At 32.2% G+C, this 15126-nt stretch overlaps 1 protein-coding gene across 1 annotated transcript; it reads right to left on the bottom strand.

The window, feature by feature from the left end:
• Positions 1 to 5585: 5585 nt before the first annotated feature.
• Positions 5586 to 10586, bottom strand: LOC143543282 (sodium/hydrogen exchanger 1-like). Its single transcript, XM_077035637.1, has 13 exons — positions 10292 to 10586; positions 9568 to 9686; positions 8560 to 8657; positions 8098 to 8157; positions 7961 to 8007; positions 7677 to 7871; positions 7550 to 7596; positions 7368 to 7434; positions 7166 to 7266; positions 6970 to 7071; positions 6733 to 6871; positions 6448 to 6510; positions 5586 to 6211 (listed from the first exon to the last, which is right to left on the bottom strand). The coding sequence occupies exons 1-13, from the start codon at positions 10469 to 10471 to the stop codon at positions 5789 to 5791; spliced, it is 1641 nt and encodes a 546-aa protein (XP_076891752.1). The 5' UTR covers positions 10472 to 10586; the 3' UTR covers positions 5586 to 5788.
• Between the last annotated feature and the right edge of the window lie 4540 nt (positions 10587 to 15126).

A 15126-nucleotide genomic window follows, 5' to 3' on the forward strand; every position in this document is an offset into this window, starting at 1 on the left:
TAAGAAAAAGTGAATGTTTTTTGTATATAAAGCTTGGGGTGAAGTAAATTGAGGATCTGAGGAAGATGTTATATGTATTACAGCGGCGTCATCAACCGTTCATTGGGCAACAGCAAATTGTATGCTAAAAAGTTTAATAAAAATTATTATTGGTAATGTTTTGTTCTAGTAAATTTAATTAATTAATACCAGGATAATAACCCGTGCTACATACGGGTGTAAAACATATCAAGAAATAATATAAAATGTAAAAAACATATTCAATCAACATAAATATTTGACATAAGTTTTTTACCAGCAGATATTATAAAAGATGTTAAACTATGTCTATAACATAAAAAGAAAATACTTAATAAATAAATAATTCAGTAAATAAGGAATAATATAACATAAATGAACCATTATACATGAAAAAAATAAAAAAACACATTAGTAAAAGATTTTGTAATATTATTTGAAAACTAAGCTTACAAATACATACCAGGTTTAAACTTATATTTTCACCCGTGTAGAGTTTTCGTTCAAAAACCTTTTGAAACAAAAAATGTCGATTATAGATGAGGCGAATAATCTGGTTACAAACGATGGAGAGCGTTATAATTTTTGAACGAAGCATGTGCCTTTTAAAGAAGATACGAGGAACAATTTAAACCTAGTAAATTTAATAAGTTTTATAATTCTAACAATAATTAGAAAGATTAATATCATAATTACATTAATAAGTTACAAAAATATAAAAGTCAATATCATTGATTAAAATTTTATTGTGAATATATGGAAAATAGATTTATGAAAAGTTGATGACATTGAAGCCTATGTGGATAACTTAGGTGAAGGACATGTGGACAAAATTGTGTTGCTTTAATATATTAGTTAGATTAGATGCTCACTAAATCAATTACTATTGTTTGATTAATATTATACCAAATACAAGAATGTGTTAAATATAATAAACTAATATTTTATTATTATAACAGTTAGGTTCCTATTCATATATAATAAGATTTTCGAATTTTAAATTGATAGGTCATAAATATTAGTGAAACTTGGAAAAAGGCGTATTAGGAACAAAAAATCACAATATATAAACATAATTTTTTAAGTAACAAACATATTAAAAATCATATCGATTAACCGATAATTTAAAAAAAATCATACCTTTAAACCCTAAATAGATTAAAATATAAATAGATTAATAGGAATAGATTAAATATCAAATCTATTAATTGTTAGTATAAAAAATCATGCAGTTAAACCTTAAATCCAATAACAGTGAATCAAGTTGATGTTGTTCATCACAAAAATTGATTAAACACTAAAATATAATTCATACCTGATAGTTGCAAACGATGAACATATTTGATGTTGTTTGGATTATGAAACTGACAAATCATGAAGAACCGGTTATAGATGAGGCGAAGAATCTGGTTACAAACGATGGAGAGCGTTATGATTTTTGAACGAAGCATGTGCCTTGTAAATAAGAAACGATGAACAGTTTAAACCTAGTAAATTTAATAAATTTTATAATTCTAACAATAATTAGAATAATTAATATCATAATTACATTAATAAGTTACAAAAATATAAAAGTCAATATCATTGATTAAAATTTTATTGTGAATACGTGGAAAATAGATTTATGGAAGGCTGATGACATGGAAGCCTATGTGGACAACTTAGGTGAAGGACATGTAGACAAAATTATGTTGTTTTAATATATTAGTTAGATGCGTTGCGTCATAGGTGTAGATATGGGAATTATGTGTGGATCGATTCTGGCGACTTGTAGATATTAAAAAAGTTAAAGTTAAAATGATTATAAAAACAAGCAAGTTACACGATTAAGTAAACATGTCTAAAGTTATATATTCAGGGATCGTGCGATAAATATGCTGAGGTTAGGGGGATTTGTGATAACTCTTTCAGGGGTAGAAACGCAATTAAGGTGTAGGGTGCAACCGTGCAAGTGTAAAGTTAAGAGTTCATAGGTGTAGCGGAACTCTATTAAAGTTCAGGGGTCGTATGATAAATCTATTGAAGTTAAACGTAGAAACATAATTAAAACGTAAAAGGTGCAAGTATAAAGCCACGAATAGGGACTAAAACCTGAAAATATATAAAATAAAAAAAACCATGAATTAGAACTCCAGACCTTCTTTTGAGCTGCATGTAGTTAGTTAGCAAAAATTTAAGACAAGTAATGGATAAAAATGCTAATATGTTTCACATTATACTATTCAAGTTGTCTATAGTTGCTTGTGCGAGTTGGTTTGTGTGAACGAACGAGCTTATATACGAATTTGTGAGCCACATTCTAGAAATAAAAATCCTTTGTTTTATCTTAATTTTATTTCTTTTTTTAGTAAGAGTTATGTTTAATTTGTTAATGATATTGGCATCTCTGTCAGGTATATTTTTAGACATAAGTTGATACTTTTTTTCTTACTACAAGAAATCATCACGTGATCTTTAATAGTTTTACCTATAATAAAACTTACTTTTAAAATACTTGCTTTGGTATTTTTTTATTAATAGATGAAGTCAAATGTGTAAGAAAATCTTAACGAAATCTTTTCATATCATCAAATACGAATATGTTGGATTCCTAAAAAGTCAAACACGTAGTTAATAAACTTTTTTCTTATGTTGATTTCACATAAATAGTTCACAAACATTTTATGTTGATTCCACAAATAGAATGGGTTCATTTGATAATTTTTTTGTTTGATTAAAATCACAAAGGTCAAGCGAAACTACCCTAATCTAATCTAATCTAACTATTATATTAAAGTAACATAGTTTTTACAAAACCTTTAATTAGGCTATCCATATAAGATTCCATCTTAACAATTTTCAAAATTATAATTTACACCTAATAAGCTATTTAATTTAATCTACTTATTTATATTATTAAAACAAAATTATTCTTCCATAAGCTATGTTGTTATGAATCCATAAGATAAAAATATGATATATTAAACATATATTTAGACATATAAATATATTTTAGTATGCTTTTGAAACGACGATGTATGTTATTACGTATATTATTAAATTTAACTTTTCTATTGTATTTTTTTAACCACCCGTATATTACACGGGCTATATCCTAGTAATATACTAAGGTGTTAAAAATAGTGCATCTTTCAAGTGGTAAAGGTTTAACAGTTTAAATTAAAGGTGCACAAACCGGTTTAGAACTCAAAATCAATAAAAGTCTAAACCGGTTTATGATCGGTTTCGGTTCAGGTTTTGATCGGTTTCAGTTCGGGTTTTGACAGGTTTTGATCGGTTTCGGTTCGGTTAACCGGTTTTGATGGAGAAAACTACAAACCGGTTCCGAACCTACGGTTTCAGTCAATTCTCAACCAGTTTCTATATAATCGATTTCAAACCGGTTCGGTTTCGGTTGGATTTTTGGATCGGTTCGGTTAACCGGTTTATTTGCCCACCTCTAGTTTAAATATGGTTATGGACAAATGTGTAAATTTAAAAGTAGGTTTAGAGGTAAATGTATCAACTGAATTCATCGTTGTAGATAACTCATGCGGCTAATAAGATACACATCATTGGGTGAGAGTTACATCTCGATTGAACATGATGTAAACCTAATTTGGCCACCGTTGTAGATGACTCATGCGGCTAATAAGATACACATCTTTGGGTGAGGGTTACATTTTGGTTGAACATGATGCAAACCTAATCTGACCACCGTTGTAGATGACTCATGCGGCTAATAAGATACACATCTTTGGGTGAGAGTTACATTTTGGTTGAACATGATGCAAACCTAATTTGACCACCATTGTAGATGACTCATACGGCTACTAAGATACACACATTTAGGTGCGAGTAGCATTTCAGTTAAACATGATGCAAACCTAATCTGACCAAACTTGTTTCAACCCGTTATCTCTCTCTTTTCTTCGACTTAGGTGAGACCATATGTATTCCATTATAGTAAGCTATTATAACGTAGAAGAGTTAGATTTTTTTTAAACAGGCAAATCATTCGTTTTAAGTTAGGGGGATCCTTTAACGTTAAACATGAAACATAAATTTAAGGAATATTGGTTTTAAAAAATCCTAACTATGCTCCATTGGCAAATAACAGTCCCAACTTTAAACTTGGCTGGTGGTGGTAACGTAGAAGAGTTAGATTTTTTTTAAACAAGCAAATCATTCGTTTTAAGTTAGGGGGATCCTTTAACGTTAAACATGAAACATAAATTTAAGGAACATTAGTTTTAAAAAATCCTAACTATGCTCAATTGGCAAATAACAGTCCCAACTTTAAACTTGGCTGGTGGTGGTCCTAACTAAAGGAGTATTTGTTTTTAATGGACCACGACTAACGGGTGTTAACTCCGTTAGTGATTTGCTGACGTGGACCTCCTTCTCTGGCCACATCATGCCGAAAACCTTCAACTCGCTTCCATTCTCCCTAATATTGTTACACCGTCTCCCTCCCCTTCAAAACATATCGGAAATTAGAAAATGATGCAGATTTCATCTTCTTCCATGGCAAATCCCTAGATACCAAACCCAACCTTATTTTCAAAATTCATAATCAATGTTACACGATTTACAAAATACACATAAGGCTTTTGTTAAGGGGATCAAAACAAGTCGAATGATGGGTTAATTACCTTGAATGGTGCACGACGATTGCCGAGGGTGGACTTCGACGGAGACAACAACGGCGACACGTCGATTAGGTTTCGAGAGAGAGAGAGAGAGAGAGAGGAACGATGTATTGATATTAGGGAGAATGAAGGCGAGTTGCAGGTTTCTGGCATGATGCGGCCGAAGAAGAAGGTCTACGCTAGCAAATCACTAACGGAGTTAACATCCATTAGTCGTGGTCCGTTAAAAACAAATACCCTTTTAGTTAGGACTGCTACCAGTCAAGTTTAAAAATGAAACTGTTATTTATCAATGGGATATAATTGAGATTATTTAAAATCAATATTCCTAAGCTTAAAAGATGCCGTTAATGTCACAATTCAATTTTTGAATATTTTATAGTTTTATTTTTGTGTTTTTTAAAGATGTTTTTTTTTATCATTTTGTTTTAAACATGCTAATTTGATGAATATATTTTTTAAGTTTAGTTTCAACATCATTACGAATCTAACCAATATCAAATTATCAATTGAATTTGTGTTGACTTATCACCACAACGCCCAAGTTTTACCGATTGGAAAAAACTTCGTTTTTAAATATGTTTTTATCATTGTTATAAGCTATAAAAGTGTCATTGCTATTCTTGGCATATACTAATTTATTTTTTGGGTTTAGTGACATTACAGTAACTAATTTGATCCATACCGATTGAATTCGTACTGCTTAAATCATAAGATATACGTATGCCGATACTGTTCCGGGCGTTTACAGATTTGTTATTTTTTATTTAGTGTTGATATCGCAACGACTTAATCGTTACTAACTAGCTATAAAAGAGTCACTGTATAATATTTTTATGTATCAAGTTATCAAATCAAAACAAATGAATGCAAACTAATAGTTTTGAAGAGAAAACATATAATAACTTTGAAAAAAGTGATCAAAAACCATAAACATACACAAATTATACACAAAGGCACAATCTACATTCTTTCAAGTCATAAACTCACCACCTTAAAACCAAAACCCAACACAAAGCAACAAACTTGATCTATCCTACAACCACACAATACAATACCATCATTTCAAACTTCAAAGACACAGCTTCCTCATCCAAAACCTATTAACAAAAAGTTCTGATTTAGATCTAGTCTTCGGTTTAGCCGGTTTCTTCTTCCACAAGATTATGTGAGCTTTGGTGAAGACTTTGCTCAGTCGGTGAACCAGGGATGAAGGGCACGAAACCCCGACCACCAAAAACAGGACGCATAAACGCGTTATCGAATTTTCTCCAGTAATAATGGACGGTATGAGTTGGTGTCGAAAGAAGCATTCGTAGACTGGAAGGTCGGGGGACGTCGATTTCTGAATCCTGACCGTTTAAAAGTGGTACAATGAATGATTTAGGAGTCGTTGGTTCGGAAGATATCATCCTGCTTAAGTTTTTGGGTGCGGGTAACAACAGTCTCACAAGAGGCTGCGTGATTAGACCGAATACCATGGTACTGAAAAGGACAACAGTGATGGTGCTTGTAATCATGATTGCGTTCCCAGGCAATGTTGTATGACCTTCCCTCGTAAACTGCATGATGGTAGAAATAATTTACAATTTCTGTAGTGCTAGTGCGCAAATAAAAAATAAAATATAATGGGAATAAACAACCATGGTAGAAAACCTTATATCTGCCATTACCTATGGGGGATACTATATTACTATTTACATGATTACTTCCCACTTATAATTAGTTAATATGGCAAACAGTAACAAGTTAAACATTGCAAAAATATAAGAATAAATAAAGAAGTAAGTTAACCAACCTGGTTATAAGCAAGAGCCATAGACACAGCACCTCTCATAAGACCAGCCCACCATATTAAAACCTTAAAAAAACACAAGGAAATAGAAAAACAAAGAAGTTAAGGATCCGTTTGTGTCAGTCAAATCAGAGTCATAAAACAAGAATAGCGAAGAGGTGGCAAAATGGGCATGTCTTTTTAGCTAAATTTTTAATTGATCCATTTGTCATAAAACATAGCTCGAATCGACCCATATATAAGTAAATCTGACTAACTTTCCACCTCTACGATAAAGTAAGAACTTACTTGCTGCCTGAAATCGATTTTCTCGTGTTGCGCCTTCTTGGTTAAATTGGACAACAATGATAGAGGGAAGACAAAGGCTGCTCTTCCAACTAAAACCAATCCCAATAAAATTGCACTCACTTCAACTGATGTCCCCGGGCTGACAAACCATAAACAAACACCAACATGTTAAACTTGCCTTATTGAAGCTTGATTAGTAAATAGACTTAAATTCAAAAATATACAAATAGATTGTACCTGTCTTTCACAAAGCTCCATTTTTCAATATCCAAAGCATCCATACCAACATAAAGAAAAATAAATAACTCTGCAATAAATGACAAGGTTGCAAAGGCGTGCCTGAAAATATTGGCAAGTAGATACAAATGAACTTATTAAGTCTGGTACCAATAGATTAATATAATAACAGTATTAGCTAAAAGAATAAACATACTTGGTTGTTACTCTGGATTTTTCTGTGACATTATGCCAAGTGTAATGGGACATCACAATTCCACAGAAGAACACTGTGAGAATGCCACTCAAATAGAATAGCTGCAACAGTCATTGACCTTTAAGTTTTAGTTGACTTTTTTAAATAAACTATATTATAAGTAAACAGGTAGAATTGCAAATAAGCAAAGAAGAAGATCTACCTCAGCTAGCATGTAAGAAAGATAAGCCATAAGTATCATGATAGCAACTTCTCGATCCGTTGAATGCCTAGATCCAGCAGATCATAGAATTATTATTGTCATTAATAATGTACACTAATGTAAGCATCACTACAGTTAGGCTCGTTAGTAACCTAGCCTATAGGAGTTAAAAAACTGTGTACCTTCCAAAATATAACTTCTTTATAATATATGCACTTAGCAGCCCAGCCTACAAGAGTCAAAATAGAACATCAAATGGTCATACCAAAATATGAAGATAATTGGGACGGGAAGGGGTCAAAGACTCACTCCTGCTCCTAGAAGTGTGCTTGTGATAAATAAATAAAAGAAATTCCCAATCAACTGAAGAACAACAGTTGTTGTGAGCTGAGATAAATCAAAGTTTTGAACTGCATTGAATATGACAACTGATGTGGCATCATTCACAACTCCTTCCCCGAACACCAGACTGTACAGTAAGGGGGTCTGATCTTGGTTGAGCACCTAAAATGCGGGAGTATAATATTAGATACATTAGCATCTAAAAATGATAATGATTATTGTTAAAATAAACTTGATGATGCTCTAAGTACCTGCAAGGTGCAAACAGAATCAGTTGCTGAAAAGATCGCACCAATTGCTGGGAAGAAAATTGAAAGTTAAGCAAACAAGAAGATATTAACAAATTGCAAAAGAAAAGTTTGAATGAAAACTAAAGATCAAGTGATACCAAGATAGTCTCCAAGCTCAAGATTCCCGATATTCATCTTTTTGAAAATTTTTGTAGAAGCTATCAACAAATAAGTACAACTTCTTTAGATTGAATAATCATGCAATGCTATCAATATGATCATAAATCAACAAATACTTTCAACTGAGAATGAAAATTTAGGAAAAACAGATTTCAGTTTCAGTTTTCAACATGAGACATCTTATAATGATTTTGTTATTATTATTCTACAATTATTTATTGTGCTATGTAAAAGAAAAGATTTAACGCGTTATGACTATGTTTCCTATACTATTGTAAAATTAACTTAGTAAATAATAAAGACAAAAGCAAAGCGGTTTTGTCATCCTGCGAATAAATATCTCAATATACTACGCAATTAATAAACAGATTATCTACAACGCGGAACAAATTTACAAATACATATGAATGCTTTAACCAAGAATGATGGGAAGTGCTTACCAAATGATATGATGGTGAATGATATCACGGTACCAACAGCACCAAATAAAACAATGGTCATGAAATTGCGAAAAAATTGTTTCTTCTTAACCTGGAACCTGTTTGTTTTTTATGGAAAACATAAGGAAAGACAACATAAGGTAACAACTACTAACCATGCAAAAGTTCAAATAACTATGATCACGTTATTAATGAGTAGTTACGTTTAATTTGATCTTAAAACTTACAACAACAGAGCTATTAATTGCACATAGACATCTAAACTTTTGGTGTTTGAGAGAGAAAAGTATTCATGGGAAAAAAACGCATGAGACAAATAGCATAGTGCATTTATTCTATTAACACATTCTTCTTTTGGATACCACATAAAATCTATTAACATAAATGATATTTATACGATTATGCCATTAATACATGGTCATTTCTTCTCCCAGGTGTTACAACAATCTTATAAAACTAAATATAACGGGCATTTCACACTTCTGAAGATATGTGGGAAGTGGCCTGAACTTCTACTTTTTTTTTTGCTTCAAAGCATAAAAATTACATTTCATGCGGGCTCCACAATAGCAGTTATGGCTAAATAAACCAATCTTATGATACCAATCAATGGAAATACACCAAGATTTTATAAAATGGTTCTTAGTGAAATCTGGCATAAGGCAAGAATCCAATGATCTGCTTCAGCCTAATTAATACAAGTTAACAAGATAAAGTACTTTTTAATATATAAAGTATATAACAAGAAGATGAGTGTTGCTCTCAACTTCCCATTAATACCATGAACTAAAAAGCGTGTTGCTTCTTAAAATGACTGGTCCAAATCTTGACATGTCAGTATGTCACCATAAATTAAGCAAAGTACAAGAGACAGGACAATTTATAGCGATAGAAACGTTAACTGTGAAGGAAATCAACCCTAGATTCTTTCAGCTTTGAAATCGCAAACAACCTATAGAACAACATATTATTTTCCATATAAAAGGAAACTAAAAGCCTAAAGCATACCCAGCATTGAAGATGATTGGTGGAAGAAGATAAATGAAGAAAAGATCTTCACTGAAGACTAGAAGATGTGAGCTTGTTCCCCCACTTATTAACAAAATAACAACTCCTGTGCAGAGACCCTGCCATCCAATTAATCAAAAACATAAAACAAATCATTTTAAAACCCTTTTCATCTTCATCAATAAATCATTTTCAAATTTAGGGGTGTGCATGAAACCGAAAAAACCAAACCGAAACTAAAAATCGACGGTTTGGTTTTATGTTTTTATAAAACCAAACTTACGGTCTGGTTTTGGTTTTGCACGTAATAAATAACAAAAAAAAACGAACGAAATTATGGATTTCCATTTTTTATGTGAAGTAATTTATAAAAAGTTCATAAATACGTAACTGGAATATTTTAGCTTAAATGCATAATAATCAACTAGTTATTAATTAACAAAATGATTTGGACCCAAATTCATTATCTTGGGACAGTTTTATTTTTCGACCCAAAATTTTCAAGCTAAAGTGGCAAAACCGAACTCGAACTGAAAACCGAAAAACTGATACCGAACCGTTTTCAAAAATTCAATAACCTAAGTTTCAGTTTTTGGTTCGGTTTTAGCCCAAAACCGACCCAAACCGAACCTCGCACACCCCTAATCAATCATAATCCATTAGAATTGCAGATTCAGGACCGCTAATTTAAAACCAATAGATCAGCAAACACACAAATACTTACAATGACAAGTGCGGTAATAGATTCATTCATCCATCGATTCTCCTCAAGAAGATGACCGATCACGATACAAGCACACAAAAGCGCAACGAACAAGTTCATAGACACAACCGAAGAGTACTCAGAGGTAGCCAACGCATTGCTCCCCATCTTCCCAATCAATGATCCCAAATCAAACACCATCCTGGCCAATTAATTTGGCCCGTCGAACAACAAATTTCAGCAGCAATTAAACCAGAATCTCAGATTACCAGATCAACAATTCGGTAAACCTAATAGAATATCAAAAAACAACTTTAATAATAATTTGGCAGGTCGAACAACAAACTTCAGCAGCAGTTAAACCAGAATCTCAGATTACCAAATCAACAATTCAGTAAACCTAATAGAACATCAAAAGGCAACTTTAATGACAATTTAGCAGGTCGGACAAAGAACCTCAGTATAAACACGGAATCTCAGATTACCAAATCAACAATTCAGCAAACCTAGTAGAATATCAAAAACCAACTTTAAGGATAATTTGGCCGGTTAAACAACAAACAAACTTCTGCAGCAGTTAAACCGGAATCTCATATCATCAAATCAACAATTCGGTATTTAGTATAGAATATTAGAATTTAAAAAATAACTTTAGAAATAAAATCATATGACGCGGCAGAACAATAGATGGAAGACATGAAGCATCTTCTAAAGCTAGAATTACCGAATATTAAGTCAAAACTGAAGCTCAGATTTGAATTCCGGAATTGAAAATTAAGGAGAGGCGTAATTAGGTCAATTTTGAATCTCAGATCACCAAATCAACAATTCAGTATTCAGCAAACCTAATAAATATTAAACAGCAACTTCTATAATAATAACTGCATCAGCACATTACACACAGCGCATGAAGCATCTATAAAGCTAAAATTACCGGAAACTGTAGCGTAATTAGGTCAAAGACGATCTCAAAATTGTGAATCTCAGATCAACATTTCAGTATTCAGTAAACCTAATAGAATATTAACAAACAACTTCATAATAAATATTACAACAGCACATTACATGAAGCATCTTATAGCATCTAATAAAGCTAAAATTACCGGAAACTGTGTGACGTAATTAGGTCAAACTGAGCTTACGAGCAGAAAACGTGATCTCAAAACTTCGAATCTCAGATCACTAAATCAACAATTCAGTATTCAGTAAACCTAATAGAATAGAATATTAAACAACAACTTCAATAATAATAATAATAATAATAATAATAACTGCATCAGCACATTTAACGCAACACATGAAGCATCTTACAGCATCTAATAAAGCTAAAATACCCGAAATTGAGGCGTGATCTGCGTGTGATTTCAGAATTGAAGCTGAGATTTGAATCAGAGAGGCGTGAGTTGATTTGCTTCCAGACGGTTCGAGATTGAACACGAGAAGAAGTTGCGTTGAATCAAATCAAAATTAAAAAGGTTGAATTGAAAGGTACTGGAAAGCACGTTGCACGCGTAGTGTTCAAACTGTACTTGGTCTTTATATTTATATATGATATGATATTCTAGATCGTGACTGCGAGTGAGAAGACGATCGGATATTTTCTACTTATTATTTTTTTGTTTGCCAGATGGCAAGCAGTTAAAATATTTTTTTTACGTGTATGGGCTATGGGGTGACCCGTGACCCAACACCCAACCCATTTTACGCGACTCCGAGTTATTTCCAGTTTCCAGGAAAACTTACTCGTCCGAAGGTTCATTGCTGGTAAAATCCGGACACCCTCAAGATTGAACCGGAGATCACAAAAACTAAAGTATTGCCTACGAGGATCGAACATAGGTCTCCATTAAAGAGCCCAACTTCCTACCACTATACCACATTAAAAAGAACGCAAACTTTAAAAGATGATTGTGGTGACTAAATGTAAAAATAAGAGATTGTTTTTCCTTTTTTTTTAAACGACGACTTTATTGTACGTTAGGCCATCGCACTCCATAAATTTAGAGAGTTTCGTTGCCTTGCTTCCATTAGACTATGTTGTTTTAACCAGGCTTACGTTGGCTTTAGAGTTCGTCTTGGGCGTTCCGCCGAAACATATACCGCCAGCTGCTACTTGGCAGTCGTTGTGCCACCACAAGAGCATAACTCTCTGACATAACACATGATGGGACGAAAACCCGGGAGGTCTAGGGATTCAAACTGATAATCTCACAAGGCCTAACTCAAATCAGTTATCGTCATAAACTCGTAATCCATCAAAAGGGATACGAGTGGGGATCGAACTTGGGTCCGCACTGGATAATCCAATCCTCATACCACTAGGCTACAAGTGGGGCAAACAGTTAAAAGATGATCGAGGTAGCTACATTTGAAAATAAGAAAATGATTTTTCTTAACGAGTCATGTTCAAGTCAACCTAACGAGTTTAATACTTGATCTGTTTAATCGTATATTATTTTAAACTTTAATAATGCATATTGTTTTAATTTAAACAGATCTGGTATATACATAACTATTTTATGTATATTTTTATTTTTGGTTGTAAATTGTAGTTTTAAAGTATGAATATACAAAAAGAGAACCATATTAGGTAATCGAGTTGTGTACGTAACTACGTAACATGTGGGGTTCAAGTTTATATGCATGCTACAATTTTCATGTGTGTCGATAACATTCGACATGTTATAAATGAGTTTGTACATAGCAGCATGTGCAAAGTTTGTTAACATAAAATAGTCATTCATTATACAAAATCAAATGATGTATACGTTGCATAAGAATGGCAGGCAACATGAGGGGTCGACTGACTCAACTCTTATTTTTTTTAACCATGCTACTATAAAGTCTAAAGCAATAATCTATTTCTCAAATAAAAATTGATGAGGTTGAATAATACCGATTACCTAATGTAGGTTGAGGGATATTAATATGATGGATTAAGCGACGGTAAAATAAAAAAAAAACAAAGAATTATGTTAGTATGTTGTATGTATATGATATGGCAACTTTCAATTTGTTTTCCTGTAATGTTATCTAAACAATCCGATATAATTTTAAATACTTGGTAACTAAATAATCTATGCATCAAGTTTATATAAGACTTGGTATTGTCATATTTATTTTGTAATAATCTAAATCTAATCTAAACTCTGTAACGAAGGAAAGCAATACGGGACAACTTATTTTTCCGTCCCATCACTTATTTAGGGGTTTTTTTTCCATTCTTTCTCTCTCTATTTTCATTCCAGGCCTACGGGGTTTTGTCTCTTGCAATTCAATCGATGAACAAACAATCGTAGGCTATGTTTGATTTCCTCTCCGACAATTTAATTGATGAACACACAACCGGTGATTAATCATCTCCTGATTCACAATATCTGAAAGGTTTTGATTTTGGTTAATATTATTGTTTATTCAGATTTTATGATTATTGATTCTATGGTGTTGTAATTAGATTCTAGATTTTGATAGTTTTGGGAAATCAATTTCTGGTTTTTGGTTAGTTTGTGATTAATTGCTAATTCAATATAAGTCATTAGGATTAGGGTTTATGTTCATAGTGATCAATTATCTTCGAGCTTTTTTGTGTTTGTTTTTTTTTTTAATAGCGGTTTAGATTTAGGGTTTATGTTCATGTCTATATAAATAATAATGGATTTTTTAAACAATATTAATCGTTTATTTTAGGTATATAATTTCCTGTTCACTTTCATTAGAATTATAACTATTTAGCTTCTTTTTTAAAGAAGATTCTTGTGTGCTTGCTCAAGGTTTTTCACTAGAATATTTATTAGTTTAACACTTACGGTTACAATTGAGTAAGGGTGAAACTGGAAATAATCAGCAAGATATGCTCTCTAAAATATCAAAATGGAATTGCTTAATATCTGAATGCCCATATGAGGAGATCAAGTTTTGTGTATAATCAGCGAAGTTACTGATATGCAAGAATCATTGTGTTGTAAATTGGTTGGTAATAAATAAGACAAGTTGGAAAGACATCAAGAAGGCTCATCGTGTTGCAAAGGTATTTTTCTTTTTGCGACATGACTTTTACAAATATACATTATGGAATACGGATATATGTACCGCATTTTACTTGTTTAGTTTATAAAGGAGTCTTTGTCAGTTGTCACTATGATCAAATTAAATGCTTGATTTTTATTAATGAGTCATGTGGGTCATTTTGGATTAAAATAGGAAGCAGGTTCCTTAAACGTCCAAATTGTGAGGTTGTTTGGTAAATGTCTTTAAATATACAATCTAATATAGATCAGTCTGGTTATGTTTAAATTGGTCTGATTTGTAATTAATATGCACTAAAAAGCTAGAAAACTTATTTTTAGAATCCAAATTTTTCTACACTTACACAACAGTTGATAAAATTGCTAACAAGGAACTGTAATGGGCTGTCAATAGTCAACACTGGCTCTTTCATTGATTTTAGGTGCATTTTTGCTTTTGTTGACTCCTGTTTGAGTTGAGTGTTAGTGATTTTGAAATTAAGACGCTACTTAGGGTATTTTGGGACTTCTTGTTAAGAGTCATTCAAATAAGATGATTTACATGAACAAATACAGTAAATGGTTTGTCAAGAAGGTTCCAAAGCTTTAAAGTACAAAAGTAACGCAAGGTGGAAACAGTTAAGACGACTTTGCATTATATTAATTTTTATAACTTTTGTTAAATGTTTTTTTTTATACAGGTGAAATATACAATTTATTTGCTTTCCCTCCACAGTGTAATTTCTCAAGAGAGAGGTTAATCTTTTTGATTAAATAAATATATTTATGGGAAGGCCCAACATTGCAGGTGTGCGATTTATTTTCGATTTAACATACATTTATATATGATAG

Source organism: Bidens hawaiensis, unplaced genomic scaffold (genome assembly GCF_021521415.1).
Source record: "Bidens hawaiensis isolate Kalapana, Puna unplaced genomic scaffold, B.hawaiensis_p1.1 tig00013115_1, whole genome shotgun sequence".
In the NCBI taxonomy this organism is placed as follows: Eukaryota; Viridiplantae; Streptophyta; class Magnoliopsida; order Asterales; family Asteraceae; genus Bidens; species Bidens hawaiensis.